Genomic DNA, 21,016 nt, shown 5'->3' with positions numbered 1-21,016 from the left:
TCACATTTAATTTAAAAAAAATTGTAAACTTCGAACATGTTACCAAATACATGTAAAATATTATCGTCTCAAATAAAAAACGAAAAAGGTACTTTTTCCATAGTGCGGTTCCCTAAACTACACGAAAAACAAAATGTTCGAAGTTAGACTGAAAAAGTCTTGAGCTAAAACAGCCCTGCCACTGCAAAAATAACTTCAAATAAGATACACTAAATCTAACGCCCGTGAGCATTCCCACCAAACCCAATTATCATTACATCTTTTCAAAATTCATTTTGGTTTCTATTGTGTTTCTTCTTCCAGTGATCCAAAATTTACTGTTGTATGATTTTAATTAAATTTAGTTTACCGTGGGCTGACGACTCCAACGCAGCAGTAGTAACACTTTTGATAGATCAAAGTTGTTACCCCAGGGGTCACCCGTGACGACGCATTATTTTATGAAGATTTATAACACCCCCCGGGTAGCTTCGGTTGCAGCTGCTATTTGGCGTCGACGTTCAATGGCGGGGGCCTAATCTAATACACAACACTGCATTGATGTTAAGTGCCAACATTCGGATGCAACCCATTTACAATATTAGCAGTTAATTAAATGTACGCAGACGACGCACGTACCGGGTGATTTAGGGGGTTTATTGCGTATTACAGTACGGGTGGGGAAGCGGAATGGAGTTGATTTTTCAGCTCGTTTGAAAGCGTCAACAAAAGTGTTGAGCAAATAGTTGGCATACTGGAAATGTGACTCATTCGAGTTCACCAGTAAAATAAGCACACTAGCTGAAAATGTAGGTCTGTTATACGTCAATGTGCGAGTCAAATAACTCAAAGCCATCATAATGTTTGTATAGACCGGCAAAATTATGCGATCAAAGTCTAAATTCGAGCAATGCTGAGCTTTTTTGATGTCGCACTGGAATGGTGGACAGTATTCAACACCTCTTTATATTATTATTAGTTAATACCACACTCAACGAGCTACTGAGGAATTTAGCTACGACCTTGAAACTGATCCTATTGCCATAAGAAACAAGCAGTTTGCAGTAATGAATATTTCAATTCTATCGTATTGCACTTTTCGACAAATTATGTATATTAATGTTGCCTCTATTCTCTATCACAATTTCACTCACTACAAAGCGATTTTGCACTGTAAATCACACAATACTAACAAAAGTTCTTGCACAGTCCAAAACAAAACCGGATTCTGCCAACTCATAAATAAAATGTTTCGGTTCTGAACAAAAAACAAGTCACGCGGCACTGCATTGCCGATGTGTCTCGCCGGGGTGATTGTTCTCCAGTGAATAGTTGTACCTAAATCAAATGGAGAGAGAGCCCAAAACGATCTATCGAGTGACAAAGCTAGCTAAGATACTTACGCTTCGCAGTACGGAAGTTTGTTGAAACCTTTGTATGTCTTCATGTTCAATGTCATGCCGCACTCGTGACATTTGAAGCATGTTTTGTGCCACGTCTGAAAATATACAAAATAAAGAAATAATTTATCAACAGAGATCAATCACACTGCAGTTGTTTTAAAAAACAACACTGCCTCTTTGGCAGGACTGATTGCCTTCATATATGTAGATGTATGTCACAATTGGAGAAAAAATGTGCCGAGATAGTGAATTTGGCGAGTACGACAACGGGTCAGTTTTCATGGCAAAAAATGCCCTTGAAAAAGCACATTGCCAAGTTCGTTGATTAAGGTGAAATTTGTTCCAAAGTGTGCTCGGTTTCACTCAAGAGTATTATGAATTGATTGCGATGGGTAATTAACTTTGTTTTTGCTACTGGAAACTTTTGTTTAAAATGGATTGAGTGATTAAGAATTTGTTTATAAATATTAAATGATAACAAAGTCGGCGGAAAGCCTTATGTACATTATAACGGATTTATTTTACGTCAGAGATATTTTTTCATGGTGTTGGTAATAAAAATACGACGAGATTGTATTTGAATTGATTGACTGTTTTTATCGACGTAATGAAATCATACACTTCCAGCGCTCGTTTGGTTCGATCTGTTTTCAACAATCCCAGGTGAACTAATCGCCAAACAGAAGGCCCTCGGAACGCAACGCCCATTATGCTTCACATATCCTTCATCACAAACACAAGTTGGAAGCCCCGCGCAGGCAGCAATACATCTCACGGTAGTACAATCACTCAGACAGGTCTCCTGGCAACATGGTGTGCAAGGACTGTATTTGGAATTCGGAGGACAATATCGCACCCAGGGAACAATTTTGAACGATGGTCGTGGACATGGCGTTTTTTGTTCCACGATATCACAAGGTTTGGGCGTTGGGCAAGGTGTCGTTGTGGTTGGTTTCGTTCGGCACGGTTTCCGGGTAGTCGTTCTCGTGGTACACGGTCTGGTGGCAGGAGGTTTCGTACGACACGGTTTACGGGTAGTCCTCCTTGTGGTGCACGGCCTAGTGGTAGGAGGTTTCGTACGGCATGGTTTCGGGGTGGTTGCTATTGTGGTACACGGTTTAGTCGTAGGTGGCTTCGTACGGCACGGTTTCGGGGTTGTCGTAATTATTGTGGTGCACGGCTGGGTGGTGGTAGTAGGTTTCCGAGTTCTTCTTGTGCAAGGGATCGATGTTGGCCGCGGTTTTGTAGGGCACGGACAAGCCCCCGGACATTGGTTCTTTCGAATGCAACGACCGCGGTAGCGTACGTATCCTGGTTTACATACGCACGTCGGAGCTTCGGACGGGTAGTTCCTACAACACCCAACTGAGCAGTCATCTCCACAGGTTGGTTCACAGCACAAGTCGTGTTGCACCAGAACTTCGTTGGTGGGACAGTCATCTGTAACTGGAGTTGTTGGTTGTTTGAACGCTTAGAAAGCAATCGGTACTAAGTTTTACTTACGACATAATGGTTCAGGTTGCGATACACCAGTATCTGTTCCAAAGAGTAAATAAATCAAACTAAGCAGAATTATAAATCGTGAAGACATTTCGACTCATGTTTAGCAACTGTAGCTATTTTTTCCCGCTACAATATTTATATGCAGTTCGCTTCATTGTCTTCACAAGAAACTTAATTCACTTAACTTTAAAGGAAAATACAGGAAGATCAATGTTATCTGTGGAGCTGCCGTTACACGTTCAACAATAACCGTGTCACGCACATGTAGCAAGGGGCATGGCACGTGGCAAAATAGATTCCATTCTATCACGTTCTTTTTCCATTCTGTAACTTACCTAAATAACAACGATGATAGCAACCAATATAACAAACATAATAATTTGATTAAATCATCAGGATTCGTGAAATATTGTTTACGTAGTTCTCGACCAATTTCCAAACTCTAGCACATTCTAATTCAAACTATCACAGAAGAACTGTTAACCATTTTTGTTTTTTTATGGCTTGGACCATAGATTCAGTCACATTACCTGTCCGTCAATATTTTAATGTTAACTAATATACAAACGTTCAACACTATTAAAAAAATAATCCTGATTGAATACAATTGAATATCTAACTTTATTCTGTTCTGTTCCAATCCTTGCACAGTAGGGCGTAGATTAGGGTACTAGGACCACTTTCTTCTTCGGAGTGAATTGACTAAAACGCTCACTACTGATGACGACTTTTGATTTTATGAAAAATGATCCGATTTTGGGTAAAATTTCAAATTTATGCCTGCTGAACTTCTCCTGAACTGTCAGCATTTTTCTATTTTTCTAGAGATCCAAATGGAGAAGTTTGGTGAGTTAGTTTGTACAATTTTTGGATTACAAGAGCGGCATTACAATTTTAAAAAACAACTTAATCCACCTATCAGTGAGATGAGACATTTCTTACACATGTCACTGTTGGATCATTCATTAATTTGCAGAACTCTTCTATTAGTTTGCAGTTTCTGGTCCTGCACGAATAAAACCTGAAATAAACTGAATAGAATATAGAAAATCAATAAAACGAACCAAATAAAAAAAAATATAGCAAAAAATGCAAAACAAAATGTTTTCAAATTCATAAAGCAAGTACAATGATTTGCATAAATCAAATTAATAAAATACATAAATCAAATTGGATTAGCTCATTAAAAGAAAAATTAGTCAATATTTAAAAATAGTTATAAAATTAATTGAATAAATTAAAATGACTCAAACTAACAAATTGAATAAAATAAATAAGTGGAATGACTGATTATGAAATTATTAAAATTAAAGAAATGGATAAAATGAATCAAATGAATCAATTAAATCAAATGAATCAAATAAACCAAATTAATCAAATGGATAGAACGAATTTAATAAATCCAGTGAAAACAATGAATTAAATGTATAAAACGAATAAAATGATTGGAATGAATGAAAAGAATAAAACTAATAAAAGAGTAAATGAATTGAATAAAATGAATAAATAAAACAAACGAAACGAATAGAATTAAAAAAATGTATAAAAAGAAGAAGAAAATGATTTGATTAATATGAAAAAAGGCGATGTTAAAAAGTTATAAATTAATTTGAAAAAAAAAATAAGTTATGTCAAATAAATAATTTGGATGAAATAAATAAATCTGAAAATAGCCAAATTATTAAAATGAAGAAACTAAAAACATGCATGAACTGGAAAAAAAGAGAATGCATAGAAGGAAAACAATGAATAAAATAAGTTAAATGAATGATATGAATAAAATGCACAAAAAAATAAACTGATCAGAGTGAATCCAAAGTGAATGAAATGAATGAATTAGATTAAATGAACCCAAATGAACAAAATGAATAAAAAGAGTGTTAAATGAAATAAATAATTAAATTGCAAAAATCGTATACTTAAAACTAGTCAAATATTAAAAATGAATAAAATAAACAAGACGAATAAAATCCATGAAATGAACAAACAAAAGAGCCGCTCTGAAGAAGTACTCCAAGTTTGGGGGCTACGTGCTGCGACAACACTACGTTCATGTTAATCAAGTCTATAAAAAGACATCGAAGCGTTGCCATGCCGATTACTTGCGAAACGTGCAACGTAAGTTGAAGTCCGAACCTAAAACATTCTGGAAGCATGTAAACGAGCAAAGAAAGGAATCCGGGTTGCCTTCAACGATGAGCTATGGAGGACGTATGAGCTCTAGTTTACAGGAGATTTGCCAACTATTCTCTGAAAAGTTCGCGAGTGTTTTCTCCAACGAGAAACTGACACCGACCCAGGTTTCATGCGCGGCTCTCAATGTACCTCAATCATACCAGTCTTTGAACTCTATCAATATCGACAATAATATGGTACAACTGGCGATTAGAAAAATGAAGGCTTCAACCTCGGCAGGCCCAGATGGTATACCAACTATTATTCTAAAAAAATACTGTGCCGGTCTAATTGAACCTCTTTGTCATCTGTTTCAATTGTCGCTAACAACCGGAGTATTTCCCGAACTCTGGAAATCCTCCTTCATGTTTCCAGTTCACAAAAAAGGTGATAAGGTAGTTGACAACTACCGTGGTATTACAACGCTAAGCGCAGTTCCTAAGCTGTTTGAAATGGCTGTGTTGGAACCCATCTCCAGCCACTGCAACAGTATATCTCCGAGACAAAATTGGATAGACTTGGCTTTGGTACTAATATTCTCCGTTGGATGCAATCGCATCTCAGTGATCGTCGTCTAGCAGTTAAGATAGGTGATTGTGTATCCGAAGAGTTCTTTGCTTCATCCGGTATTCCGCAAGGCAGCCATCTCGGTCCATTGATTTTTCTTCTGTATTTCAACGACGTTAACTTTTGTTTAGAAGGACCACGGTTGTCTTTCGCCGACGACCTCAAGTTATACCATAGAATCCGGAATACTGATGAGGCAGCTTTCCTTCAACGCCAACTGGAAACCTTTGCGGAATGGTGCGAGATCAACCGAATGACCCTAAACCCCAAGAAATGTACGGTCATTACGTTCTCGAGGAAAAAAACGCCAATTCGATTCGATTACTGTCTAGCTGAATCCACAATTGACAGAGCGAATTGCGTCAAAGATCTCGGAGTTTTTCTCGATGAACAACTGACGTTTAAACAGCATATCAGCTACATTGTCGCAAAGGCATCACGCTGTTTGGGGTTCATAATGAGAATATCTAAGCACTTTTCAGATATTTACTGCTTGAAATCTCTCTACTGCTCACTCGTTCGATCAACTCTGGAATATTGTTCAGTTGTGTGGAACCCTCATTATCTCAACGGTGTCCATCGAATTGAGACAGTACAGCGCAGATTTGTTCGGTTTGCCCTTCGTCGATTGCCTTGGAGCAACCCTCACCAGCTGCCAAGTTATGAAAGCCGGGGTTTGCTTATTGGACTCGATACATTGCAAGTGCGACGAGATCTATTCCGTGCTATGACGATTTCGGATATTTTGCAAGATTGAATTGACTGCCCCGAGCTTCTCAGTGCGATAAACATGAACGTTCGCCCTCGCGCCCTTCGCAATAATTTATTCCTCCGATTACCTCTTCGCCGGACTAACTATGGAGTAAACGGTGCCATCATTAGTTTGCAGCGGACCTTCAACAGAGTGTCATCCGAGTTCGATCTTCACATTCCACGTAGCAGATTACAAGTTGACTTTTTAAATAGATTAATAAATTATCATTAGGACCACACTGTGTCTGTTGATATTAATTAATTATAAATAAATAAATAAATAAACTGAAAAAAATTACTATTTAGAATGAAATTAAAAACCATGTTTGAATAAAGTAAATGAATAAACCGGATTGTACGAATTTGAGAACTATTGCATCTGAAAGTTATAAATTGTTTTTGATAATCCCACCATCTGAAAAATGGCTTATTAATATGCAATCAACTTTCTAAAGTTTTCATTCATTCACTTTTTTGTTTTAATCTTTTTGTTTTCGTTGTTCTTTTCTTGGCGGCGTCGTTTGCGATTAGCTGGTATTTCTACTTTATTGATGAACCTTAATTAGTTATCAGGAACTTTCAATTTGTTTTGGATTTCAAAGTTGTCATTTTGGTTGCATATTCCCAAAAAAAAAACATTTTTCTGCAGAATACGTAAATATGCGAAATTGGAAATAGTACAGTAAGACAAGGTCACATATGCTTCCAAACCTCTTAAACAGAGAGCGACAGAGAAAGAATGTGATTCGTGAATGAGACAGCTAGAATTTTTAAAATTTTCATTTGCGTTGATGTAAATAGTGTGAAGTTTCTAGGCTATATCGATAGCACAAAAGCCGTGCATTCAGTGGATAATAATGTACTCTCTTTCCAGTCATCCTTATAGCGTGTATATTGTTTCGTTCGGAATTCTCGTTCAGGAAATATGGATAAACGAGTCCTATACAAACCAATACTACGAAAAAGAAATGGTTCAAATTTTCAGGATAAGTATTTAATTTGTTGGAAACGCAAGCGCCATTGAAAGTGTCACTTGATATAAAACTGCTCTGACTTCTATTTAAACATCAATTGAATTTTACTTAGTATAGGGCGAAAATGGACAACGATAAGTTAGAAGAAACATTGTACTTGTATCCCCCTTCGAGAATGGGGTCTTTAGGAGACTTATTTTCCCGGATCTAATTGGTGGATATTTTTGGGCTTTGATTCGTTATTCTTTATAATAGTTCATACCAATGCAATGAATATATATTTTCAATAATATCATCACAAAAATGATATTCTTACAATTCACATGACATATTCGAGCATATGATTCATTTAAAATTCAATTCAGATACGAAAAGTTTAAATAACGCATGTAGAATGTCTCTTCTTAAAATTTTCATCTTCAAAAATCCATATTATCCAGTTAAATTAAATATTTTTCTAGAGAGCCATGAATTTCCTTAATTATAGTGCATATAAAAGCTCTGAATAGAACTGAATTAAATTGGAGTTGATGTAGTTTTCGAATTTTGGTCGCCTACCAACCCATAGTTCAACGTTTCGTTTTCATCTTGAGGGTGTGAACATTTGGAAATAGTTATAGTTTTCTCATAATACAAACATTTTGCAAATTTTCTCAGGACTATAAAATAATTTACTTACCAAGTAAGATGTAATATTAAGCTTTTTTTCATACACTAAAATGCAAAAATCTATTTACAGAGTAACGGCAGACAAAAAAAAATAGTATTGTCTTCTCAAACCTCCACATCGCACACATGATTGGACATTAATAAATGTTTCAGGTTATCAGAATATCTTTTCACACAACATAGAAATGGATTGAGAAACAGCAAGAAATATGTGTATCGTGACAGTTACCAGAAACAGGAAGGAAGGGAGAGAGAGAGTGAGAAAGGGAGAGGGGGCGTGTGAGAAATGTAAAATGATGTTTAGTTCCGTGACCTTATATTTAAAGGAATATTATGCGATATATTGATTCCTTACATCCTTATTATAAATAATATAAGTAGTAATTTTTACGCCATGACCAGTATAAATAACCTAAATCTTTCGGTGATGCCGTGAGTATAATTATATGAGAAATCTTTTATCTCACTACTAGGTGAATTACTTGATGATCTATGTGTTAATATACAATCAACATTTACCTCACGATGGAATGCAGCGCCTAATCCAAGGGATAAATACATGAACTCTAGAAAAAAATTCACTATGAACACATTATTTTGTCTTTGAAGTGAACTTACATATTAATTTTTGAGAAATAGTTCATTTATTATAGAGGTAATTCACAATTTTTTTTCAACATCGAATACCTTGAATCACGTATATGTGTTTTCATACCCCGACATTTAAAATCAATTTAGTTTTGCCCCTAAAACACCAGTAAAGCAATACTCTGTATGAAAAGGTCTCCTTTTTAATTAGTGAAAATTAGTAAGGGAGGAATAAATATACAAAATGTTTAATATCTCCGCCGCTCGTGGATTTTGACAATCTATAGCTTGTTAGAAAGGTATTTTCATAAGCTTTTTAGTTCTATCTAGTTTGTGATCGCTTTGTTCGAAAGTTATTCGCTTTAAACCCGACTTGTTCTGACAAGATCACCCATATCTCAGAAAGTAAACAACATATCGAAAAAACAAAATAATAGTGTCAAATGGTAACGTTAGGCCTTTCATTTGAAACTAGTTTCGTTAAGATCGATTTAGCCATTGCTGAGATAATTACACGACATTTTGTACATACACACATACACACACATACAGACATTGTCTCAATTTGTCGAGCTGAATCGATTGGTATATGATACTCGGCCCTCCGGACCTCAAAAAAAAGTTTTCAAAGTTTGAGCGAATCCTATACATTTCTTTTGTAAGAAATGTAAAAAGTGCAATTTTTGGTGTGTTTATTAGTTTTTCTTTAAAACTAGGTATCTAAAAAATTTTGCAAGTATAGAAAACACTTTAAATAATTTAACCGAATACAGTGGCGTAATTTTGTTGAAGAAAGTGTATAGCTCCCGCTAATGGGTATGGGTTATTTAATATATAATCTTAGACATTTTTTGCAATTTTTTAAAAATAATACTGTTCCAAAAAATAAAATCATTCAAGTAAGTGTGCATAGACCACATATTATTTTTCGGAAAATAGCAGGAAAATAGTGAAAAATAACATTTTCCGTGTTTTTAAATTTATTGACATACAAAATTGTAATTAATTTTATTACAGAATATATTCTTTAGTATCATTTCAAACCAAATGCTTTTAACGAAAAATCCTTCAACATGCGATAGTTGTTGCTCTAATTATGCTCTTTTTCAAAGTTATTCGCGTTGCCCCATCGAAAAATGTCAACAATGTAATGTTTATCGTTTTAAAGACGTAAAAGAAATCAGTAGTAGTTCTCGAGATATTTTAAATTTTGTTTTAACAACACGATTATTTTATTTGTTGGAATACAATTCCAAATATCTCGACAACTATCGCAATTTGGAAGATTTTAGTAAAAATCCTTTTTATTTGAAATGATACTTTGAATCATATTCTGTAGCAAAATTACAGTTTTGTACGTCAATTAGAATGAAATTTAAAAACATTTAAAAAGTTATCGTTAGAAAAACTTTTTCACCGATAAATTCTCCATCATTCAATCACATTTAAAATGTTTCTTTTCTCTTTAGGTTTTTCTTTAGGTTTTCGTTAACAAATCAGAAAAATGTTTTTTTCCGCAAATTAAAATTTTAACATAAATTTTTGTTTCTGTGAAAAATGACATTTTTTTCAGTGCAATTTTTTTCGTATAGAAGTATCCACATTCACAGTGGAAAATGTTCAGTCTTCTATGCCAATGAAATGTGCAAAGTTTCTTCGGAATCTAAAATATATTCCCCTTCTCTATAATTACTTTTAGGAGGCATATTCACCAAAAGGGTATAAGATTATAGAAGATGCGCTGAATTTCGTTGTAAAATTTTTTTGAAAATGGAAAGCCTTCAAAATTGACTTTTGCGGAATTATGTGATCTAAACCGTAAAGAACAGTTTTTCATCATTCATATCACTCTTCTGGTTGTTTTTCTATCGAGGGGGAATCTTCAAGAGACCACCACCGACTTGGCCGTGGTACTGTAGGATTCTTACTGCAGCTCTTTCTCCAGCTAGCCTACCGACTAAACCTTAACCTCCTATATCTCCGTATCCTCTTCCTCCCGGGACCACCGCTGAGTATTATCTCGGGAGGGATTATTCTGCATATTCCTTCACTTGAAAGTACCTAACATTGGGATGCCAACTTTTTTTTCGAGAGTTATCTAACTGGAGCCGTACAGCTAGATTCTCGGAAGGGCTCACCGTCAGAATCACACACTACAATTGCAGACGAGACAGGCAATGTCGCCCACTAAAACACTTAACGCCAATTGCAACGGGTCGTGATTCTGAATGTGATATTCATTGTACGGTTCAGATATGTGCGGGCGTAGGCACTTCCCGCGCGTGTACCATCGTGAAGCGCTCGAGCATTTGTACGTTAACGTGTTCGATCGCGTGTGCGTTTGTATGGCGCGTGTCCTGACGCGTATGTAACTTCGCGTGTATATATTCTATTTTCTGACCGCCTTTCGCATATTCGCGTGCGGACCGTGAATCTGATACTTAATTTTCGGTGTACGGTTCAGATGCTAGAAATGAGTTCTTCCATATCACTTGAGTTCCCGGTCACGTCGCCATGGAACATGTTTCCTAGTGGATATGAGCTTTATTCTTGTTTTGTCCAACTGAATTTATGGACCTAAGTTGCTAGTATGGAGGGCTATGATTTCCGGACGTGACCGATTCATGATCGCGCGAACACGGACGATTGTAGGTTCGCGTTTGAAACTTCGTAAGTGCTAAAACATTCACCGTATTACCGGGGTGTTATCAAGTTTGCGGGCGTAGGTGTGCGTGGCTTGTCGCGTATGCTTGCGTGCATGTGACTTCGCGTGTGTAAAATCGATTTTGTAACCGTGTAGCCATTCACATATTCGCGTGCGTTCTTGGGCGCCATTCTGTTTTCGGTGTACAGATCACATTCTGACAGGGAGTGATTTACCCCATATCACTAGTTCCCGATCATGTCGCCTTGGAACGTGTTGTCCAGTGGATATAAGAGCATTCTTTCTTTAATTGGTTCAATAGAAGGCATGGACCTAGACTGCTGGTACCGGTAATAGAGACTTCGGAAGTGACCATGATCGCGCGAGCGCAGGAATTTATAGCTTCACGCTTGAGACCGCGTTTGAATGTTTATAAGTGCTCAGACGTCCATATTATCCGGGTATTGTTATGAGAACGCGGGTGTACGTTGCGCGGATGATCGCGAAGGGCTCAAGCATTTGTATGTTCACGTGTTTGTCACGTGTATAAATTCGTGTATATATTCGATTTTATGTCGCCATGAATCGTTTTATTTAGTGGATATGAGCGTAATCTTTTTGTTTGGTCCACCTGAAGGTATTGGATCTATGCTACTAGGGCCGAGGATGGGGACTTCCGGACGTAACCGATTCATGATCGCGAGTACACGGGCATTTGGAGGTTCACTCCTTAGACCGCGTTTGTGAATTTATAAGTGCTAAACTGATCATTTAGTGATCGGAGTGTTATCCCGTTTGCGAAATCGTGGGCGTAGGTGTGCGTGAATGATCGCGAAGGACTCGAGCGTTTATATGTTCACGCTTTTGTTGCGTGTGCTAGCGTGTATGTAACTTCGCGTGTGTTCATTATTTTTTATAAGCGTGACCGAGAGAATAAGCTATTTATTGTGTTAGTAAGTGTTAGCATGATCTAATTTAAGATGTAGCAATAAAAGAAAAATAACATGCCGAATAAAGAAAAAAAAGAAATTAAGTAGAAACGAAATTAATCGATATTATTTTTGGTCATGTGTGTAAAAAAGCATGGACTAATGAAGTAGAAGATGAGAACACATGTAACATGCAATCAAACAACTTGAAATTGTCTAAATGCCAGCAAATGATACTTATTTGCCATTAACGACAAATGCATTCCGATAGAAGTTTTTCGTGCTATGCTGACCGGGAATGGATCATGCGTCACATGCGTCGGTATATTGATTGTACCTTAATTTATCCAAAGCCCTGAATGAATCGAATCGAATGCAGGAATTGAACACCGGTAAAAAGTGACCAACGAATCCCAGAAAGGATTACCCACTATTATATCCTATACGCCAGTTCTGCATTCCCTAACCCATCTGAACACATACACAAATAGACATACGACTAGCACATAACCATTGTGCACTAATATTAATAGCTACAATTATTACAACACAACACAACTAATAGGGTTCAATTGTTATATTTTGCCTTTTCTCAATAGAAAGGTATTGCAATGGCTCTGAAAACCGATTTTTAACCGAAATCCGAAGGGCCGAATGACATATACAATCGATTCAGTTCGTCGAGTACGGAAAATGTCTGTGTGTGTATGTGACCAAAAATTTGACAAACTTAGTCTCAAATGAAAGGTACAATGTTCCCATCGGCAGCTATTGAATTTCTAATGGATCCGACTTCCGGTTCCGGAATTACAGGGTGATGAGTACGATCACACAGCAAATCCCGATTTTAACGAATTCTGATTTCTGCGATGAAAGTAAAAAAGTGAAAATTATTCCAAAACTACTTCGATTTGTAGTATTAGGTCACTAACAGCTATTCAAAGTCTCTTTGGCCACATTGGAAAGCGTCATTCATTGATTCTGGAAGCCCCGGCGGAAGTATCCGACTTCAGAATAACGGTTATATCGATTTCTCGGAGACGGCCATTTGACCAAATTTAGGTGTTGTTGCATCCCCAGAAACTGATATTAAATTTCATCTCGATCCGACTTCCGGTTCCGGAGTTACGGGTTGTGGAGTGAAGTCACATAGAAAACTCCTATTCAACCGCAATGAATGCAAAAGGTAAAACCGAAGTCTCATTGACCACCATAGACGGTTCCGGTGCCCGGGAAAAGTGTCCATCTTTCAAAAAAAAAACATATTCACATCAGTTTCCCGGAGATGGTTAGACCGATTTTAATAAACTTAGTCCCAAATGAAAGGTATATTATCGCCATAGATGTCTAAAAAATGTCGTATGGATCGCTAATATGGTTCCGGAAATATAGACTGGACCGTTCAGTCATATATGATAAGCCGGAACCCATTTTTTCCCATGAAATTTCAGAAATCGAATTGGCATTTTGGATGCCAAACATCTTTAAATTCCTGAAACGTCGAGATTTTATACTACCCCGAAAAAAAAATTTCACGATGATCGACTTTTTGGGAAATTTAAACAATATTTGGTGTTTAGACCATTTGGGCATAAAGTTCCTGTATGTGTAAAGTATCCTTGCTACACACGGTGCGAACATTACCCTTCTTCTCCCACCAGCTAATCAAGATGACCAAACTAAGTCTCAAACGGCTGTTTACAAGTTTTCGATTTGGCCTTTCCTATAACAAAATTTTAGAACTCTATATTGATTTATTCATTATGATTCTGATTCCCGACTCCCCCTGCCAGCCATACTCACAAACACAGGCATTAAGCTGTTGAACAATGTCTGCAAACACAGCCCACGGAAAACCAGCGGTGACCCGCTAATGGGCCACGCCAGTGTGCACAGGCTGTTGGCTAACCGTTAGTTTGGGCTGGTGCAGAGTATGAAAGCACACAAAGCATAAAAAGGTCCATAAGCTCTCTCGGTCCCCTCGATGCACCACTATCGAGGCGTAAAGCAATAACCATTTTAAAGCAGTTGATTGTCTGAGGTTCTTTAAACCCGATGCACAAATATGCTTGATGATGTTTGCAATACCGTCAAACCCGTCAACCTAGGGGAGGGAACTTTATAAAAGGGCATAGTTTCACAATTAAATGTTTTTGTTGGAGTAAAATTCCACATATCTCGACAACTATCGCTTTTTCGAAGACATGTTAAATGCATTTTGACTTGAAATGATACTTGCAATCATATTCTTCAATAAAATTACAGTTTTGTATGTCAATTAGTATGAATTTTAAAAACAGGTAAAAAGTTACCCTTAGAAATTTTTTTTACTGATAAGTTCCCCATCATGAAATCCATTCAGAATCTTTCTTTTCTCTTTGGGCTTTGCTGACAAAATATAAAAAATGGGTTTTAATGCAATTATTTTTTTTTAAATAAATTTTAGTTTTTTTTTTCCTTTTTTTATTTCGACTATGTTAGTCACATTTTCTTTTTTACGTTTTAACGACATTCAATTAGCTAGAGATTACTGGGTAGGGAAAGTTATGAAACTTAGAGCCATAGTACTCAAGTGAGAGCAAGGATGTGAAGTAAACAGATCGGAAAACTAGAAGTGGCAGGGTCATTAGAACAGGCTTAATATCGTGCGGGCTTAATTTTTGCCTTCTGATAATGAGGGTCGAGCTTAGGCAGAATAACTACGAATCACCCGAGTTCACTATCATGTGTCCTTGATAAAGGTAGACGTATCTATCTTTACCGTGACAACCGACCTGACATGCCGGTTGTCACGGTAAAGATAGATACGTCTACCTTTATCAAGGACACATGATAGTGAACTCGGGTGATTCGTAGTTATTCTGCCTAAGCTCGACCCTCATTATCAGAAGGCAAAAATTAAGCCCGCACGATATTAAGCCTGTTCTAATGACCCTGCCACTTCTAGTTTTCCGATCTGTTTACTTCACATCCTTGCTCTCACTTGAGTACTATGGCTCTAAGTTTCATAACTTTCCCTACCCAGTAATCTCTAGCTAATTGAATGTCGTTAAAACGTAAAAAATAAATTTTAGTTTTTGTGAAAAATGATGCATTTTTGTCAGTGTATATTTCTTTGTAACTGATTCTCACATAGTTTTGCTGTATGAAATACTGTAACCAATCTTTCTTTTCAATAATGTACGCAAAATCGTCTATGCCCCTTTTGAAAATTACTCTTGTATCAAAATGTTGTAATTTGCCGGAGAAAATCATGGAAATTCATACTCCCCTGTCTTTGATAAAAAACTTTTATTGACAAAAGCTATTCAAATTAAATTGAATTTTCAAATGAAAAGCGAAAAACAGTATTTGATTCAATTCGTACGTATTACATTATCGTTATTTTCACATATTGAATCATTTTATAATCCCCGTAATTGTTCTGTTCCTCAAAAATCGGTTCGTCATCAAATTCATCGAACAGGGAGAAAAAAAAATCATTTACCAACTCAACGATCATCGATCTGCCATGTCCAAAAATAAACCGCATTCAATAGAGCTATTATCCATTTAACATCAGGAGCACAATATTGATCATATATACCGCCAGTTTTTTTCTTCATATCCCTCCTCGACTTGAGCTATGCACACTCAATCACGTGGGAATGTTGTTGATACAGTTTTTTGCTATTGCTGTCATCGTCATAATTCTATTTGCGGTGAGCAAATGAATGAAATAATTATGCTGGATTGGCGTAAAACCGCACGTCGACGTAGCAGCTGAACCGAAGAAGCAACATTTCCAAGCATTGATCTTGAATGGCGACGATGGGATTTTCGTTTACCACCTCGTTTCGTTCCCACTGTGGAGCGAGTGGTTCTGGGTCACCCTGTATAGTAGCATTGCGCGCTGTTCGCGAAACAGCGTATGCACGTGAATGTGTTTGCAATGGGTTGAATTTCCCAGCAAGAAAGCCGATCAACTGTATACGTACGGTACAAAGCAGTACCATTGCGGCGGTGGCGGCGGTTTGGCCTTACATGGGTAATGGACACAGATGGAGCCAGTTAAGCAGCCCTACAGCGAAAGAAAGATCGCAAGAACCTCCCAAAAAACCGGTTATTCGCGTGAAGCTTCGTGTTCGAGACCTCAAACCGTGAAGAAAAAAGGAGTCCCGAGAAGGTGCGAGGCGAGGTACGGCAACACATGAATGCACTCCGTACCATCGGAAAACGAACAGACGAAAAGTACGAGTCGAAGAGCACCAATGACCTTGCCACTGGCTGATTTTCTACTGCAGAACTCCTCGAGTTCGCTATCTCAGCGCGTCTCCGTGCCCGTGGATATCTCCCACAGGTTTTTACAATTCAGTACATTTTGCCGTGTTTGAATCTAACTTCCATTAAGAAGGAGGCATGGGTCAGTATAAATGAGTTGATACAACGTCACCCGATTCGAGTTGTTCGTATGACTCACTACTTCTCTAGAACGATGATATATCATTTAATTTATGCCGGCTGCCTGCCATATTCGTCATTTTATTATTAGAATCGTTCTTGGCCGCCCCGTGCAGAGAATCGTGATTCAATGACGATGATGTGTACCTACTGGACGACTTGTGGCGGAAAAGATCTGCACAAAACCCGTCATGCTTGATTCAGCAGTAAATATAGGACGGAATTTGATCAATGCTACGAACGATATTCAACACAGCCGTTCAAGTCACCATAAAATCAATTCAAAAGTTTTATGTTTTATACTAATCAATTCAAATCGATTGTCTATTGGAATGGCCATTTACAAAATATTGAATGCTGTGGCATTCGGTACGATTGTCTATACAATGCAATGGCTAAAGCAGTAAACTTCCAAATTGTTTTCATCAGACCAAATTTTATGGGGAACGTTATACAGGGTGTTTGGTTCATGGTTAAGAATCTCTCGGGGGTGATAGACTGCTATATTTGGAGAAAAAAATTGTTCTACACATACCATCAAATCTCAACCGTTACAGAGTTATTGAACTTTTTGTGTAAAACTAGAGCTTCCATCCCGGGAATTTATTTCCCGGGAATCCCGGGATTTTTGGATTTCCCGGGATTCTCGATTCCCGGGAAATTGTGTTTTCTCATTCCCGGGATTCGGGAATCCCGGGAAAAGGGATTTTTAATTTATTCCAAAAGACTTAGGTGCAGCGAAAGAAATTATGTAGGAAATATTTTTACCAGTAAACATTTGGAGTGAGTAGTGAATGCAGATTGTAGCGTTATCTCTACAACCGATGAGCCTATTGATCAGAATTTTTAACAATTCTTTTAATAGTTTATTTTAATAGTTAGATCGTGAATGAAAGGGCTTGCAATCAAATTAGTAAAGGAAATGGCGGCACATTCTTAAAAAATCGATAAGTGTATGTTGGTTTTTAGTGATATCATGCTTAACGCAAACGCTATTTAAAATAAGGAATGTTTCTAGAACGTCTGCAGAAATATTTGGTTGGTTCATCGAATGCATATTTCGTCTAATTTGCTATACCGTAACTGTAATATCTGTAAATTTTTGGATGCAAGAAAAGAAATATATAATGCTGTATCTGTCCAACATCATGCGTATCTAAACTCTTTGAATATTGCTGTCAAGGATGCAGAAAGGATTTTTGAAGGGATAAGATCACACCATCCAGATACACTCCCGTAACAATAAATCGATGGTAGGCTTCATCCATCGCTGCACAATTCGTCCATTATCTGCTTGATTTTGATTCACACTTATTTCTGATCCTACTGGGATGGAAATGGATTCCATTATTAAATTTTCTCATTTGATCGGAAATAACTGCACATTACCCTGAAGCATCTCAATCTTTTCATTCAAAATTACTAAAGAAAGTGCTTTGCATAAAATTGCATACATTCCATCGTATCAGAACAAGGAATTCCAATTTTGGACAGTAACTCCAGCAGCTGCGTTTAGTCCCAATCGTAATCGTAATTACCAAAATTTTGGTTATACATGTAGCCAAAAAAATCATAAAAAGAAGTTCATGTTGCTTAGGGGCCATGCATAAATGACGTAGCATTTTGGGGGGGTAGGGAGGGTATACCAAATTTGTGACGAAGTGTGACGAGGGGGAGGGTAGGGTCAGAAGTTATGCGACGTAGCATTATGTTTAAAACCCATTGTTTAGAGAAAACAATTGATCCTCAATTCCCAAGAGAAATGAATTTAAATTCAAACAAGTTACTTTTGATGCGTTTTTTCATGAGGTAAATTTTACGATTCGCAGAATTTCAATTTCAAGTTCGCAAAAATACGAACAGATTTTGTATGCGGATTTAACTTGCTACATTAGTTAGCTAATGTTGCTAACTAGTAGACTTAGTTTGGAAGCTGAATTAAATGTTCACTTCGGAATCAACCAAACTAAATTTAGTGATTTAGATGAACGTATGCTTCTTAGAATCATTGGCAGCTACAGGATTGAGAAAACTTCTCTTCATGCTCCCCTTGACATATAAAATTCAAAGCAAAACTATCAACACTATATTTGTGATAAAATTATGGCTTATTTTGCACGTAATTTGCTGTTATAATGAAAATGTTGATAAAAGTCGTCAAACATTTCGAAAGGACATGTATTTAAAATAATTGAAAAGCATGTAATTTTTTTTCATCACCCGGGCGCTGTGCATGGGACGAGGGGGAGGGGGTAGGTAAATGCTACGTTATTTAAGAGGGGGAGGTTAGAATTTTGTGACCAAATGCTACGAGGGGGAGGGAGGGGTCAAAAATCGCTGAAAAAAAGCTACGTCATTTGTGTACGGCCCCTTAAACTTATTGGCGAGTTATCGAACGACTGAATGATGTGTAGGCCATCAAATCGCCATCTTCTGACAATTGCTTTTAGGACAGATATACATGCAATCAAACTGGTTTGAAAACCTTTCAATTTATTCTTTTGTTTTCAAGAAAATATTTCTCCTTTTTATTTTTCTTCTGTATTTCCGGGATCCCGGGATTTCCCGGGAAATTTATTATTTATTTCCCGAATCCCGGGAAGCTGAAAACCGTCGGGAAATGGGAGCTCTATGTAAAACACTTATTTGTCTTAAAATACCTCTAGCTTTAAAAGTATACTTTGTATTTTAAATGTTTTAGTTCCATTCGAAAGGTGAGAAAATTTCTCAGTGAGTGATATCCTCACATGTTTCAGCTAATGAGTTTAAGTGGCCTTTTCAAAGTAATTTATTGAAAATTAAACAATTTTGAACGATTTTTCGTTCATTTCTTGAAAATCCTAATAGTTAACCTCATCCTTTTAATAATTCCGATTGTTAGTCTTGGTGAGCTGCTTAATTCGTTCTTTGACATGATACACTTACCTTTTCTTATTTTCATGATTTTGGGTTATTCAACTTGGATATTTTTATCTCATTTTCACTAGTACCAGCTCTAATTGAAAAATTATGGCACTTATTGTACTTTTTTTTCTTTTTATTCGAAAGCCAGGAAAATTTTACGGTGAAAAAAGTATTCATACCCTTCAGTTAAGTGAATTTAGTATTCTTTTAAAAGTAAATTAGTTTAAAGTTAGTGCTATTATTAGCATTTTCTTTAATTTTCTTAAAATAGTAAATAATAAACATCACCATTATTATCATGGAAATAATGCATCTCAGCAAGTTCTACAGTTCTTTCTTTGACTCCATGCAATTATCTCTTTTGGTTTCGACGCAAAATCGTTTTTATCACAACGTTTCATATGCAAAAATAACGTTTTCGAACCCACTACATTTGTGGCGAGCTCATACTGTGTTAACTATAAATAGCAGCAAAATGAAAAGTGATATAGACAATGTGTCAAATAAAAAGTTATAGAGAACATTAAGGGGCATCAAATGAACAATAGTAACGATAAATTTTGTTGATTAATAATTAGAATAATTAAAAAACTCTCCAAAAACACAAATTTTGAGTTATTTCGTTAGTAAAAAATCATTTAGTACACTTAACTAAAAGATATTTTTACATACACTGATAGGAAATTTTCTCAGCTTTCCAATGAAATCTTGTAAATAACGATATAAAGCATACTTTTTAGATTAGAATTTTTTAAGCACTTGCAAGTCGGTTACAGGAAAAGTATAGTAATGAAATTACAAAGAAATGAGAAGAGATAGAAATATGACGTCCAAGAACAAATTATGAATCGTCCAAAAACCCAACATTTGGATAATAGATATTGCTATAATCATACTTCATTATTTCGAGAAAATTAGCAAAAACCTCCTCAAAAACACTAACTTTTAACTACTTTACAGCTAAAAGGTAATTAAAACTAATTACTTAAAAGATATGAGAACACCATTCAATAGGAAATTTTCTCACCTTTCGAATGGAACTGAAACATTTAAAATACAAAGTATACTTTTAAAGTTAGAGGTATTTTAAGACAAATAAGTTTTTTACACAAAAAGTTCAATAACTCTGTAACGGTTGAGATTTGATGGTATGTGTAAAACAATTTTTTTCTCCAAATATCGCAGTCTATTACCCCCCGAGAGATTCTTAACCATGAACCAAACACCCTGTATCTATCGAATTAAAATAACTGCCTGCAGGGTACTAAATATCAGCGTCATACTGGGTAAACAGTGATGAAAATTGTCGAAGAGCAATTCCATCGGAAGCTGGAGTTTCGTGATAGCATCGTTTAAAATCCAACCAACATTATCCAACTCCAGAGAATATCAAAATTAAGTTAAAACACAAAATCATAAACGATAACACGAATTAGGAAGAATACAAAAACCGACTGACCCTAACTTGAACCGGAAGGTAGTCAGCCT

The 21,016-nt window shown here is 36.5% G+C and overlaps 1 protein-coding gene across 3 annotated transcripts in view; it reads right to left on the bottom strand.

Moving 5' to 3' along the window:
* LOC131691940 (LIM and SH3 domain protein Lasp) overlaps positions 1–21,016 on the bottom strand; it is a 174,398-nt gene that overhangs the window by 92,652 nt on the left and 60,730 nt on the right. For all 3 annotated transcript variants that reach the window (XM_058978717.1, XM_058978719.1, XM_058978720.1), the window contains one exon: positions 1,383–1,477. In XM_058978717.1, the coding sequence (XP_058834700.1) occupies positions 1,383–1,477 (95 nt within the window). The remainder of the gene's footprint in view (positions 1–1,382; positions 1,478–21,016) is intronic.

This window comes from Topomyia yanbarensis, chromosome 3 (genome assembly GCF_030247195.1).
Source record: "Topomyia yanbarensis strain Yona2022 chromosome 3, ASM3024719v1, whole genome shotgun sequence".
Classification (NCBI taxonomy): Eukaryota; Metazoa; Arthropoda; class Insecta; order Diptera; family Culicidae; genus Topomyia; species Topomyia yanbarensis.
Note: the sequence above shows the minus strand (reverse complement) of the source record. Positions and strands in the feature narration are given on the sequence as shown.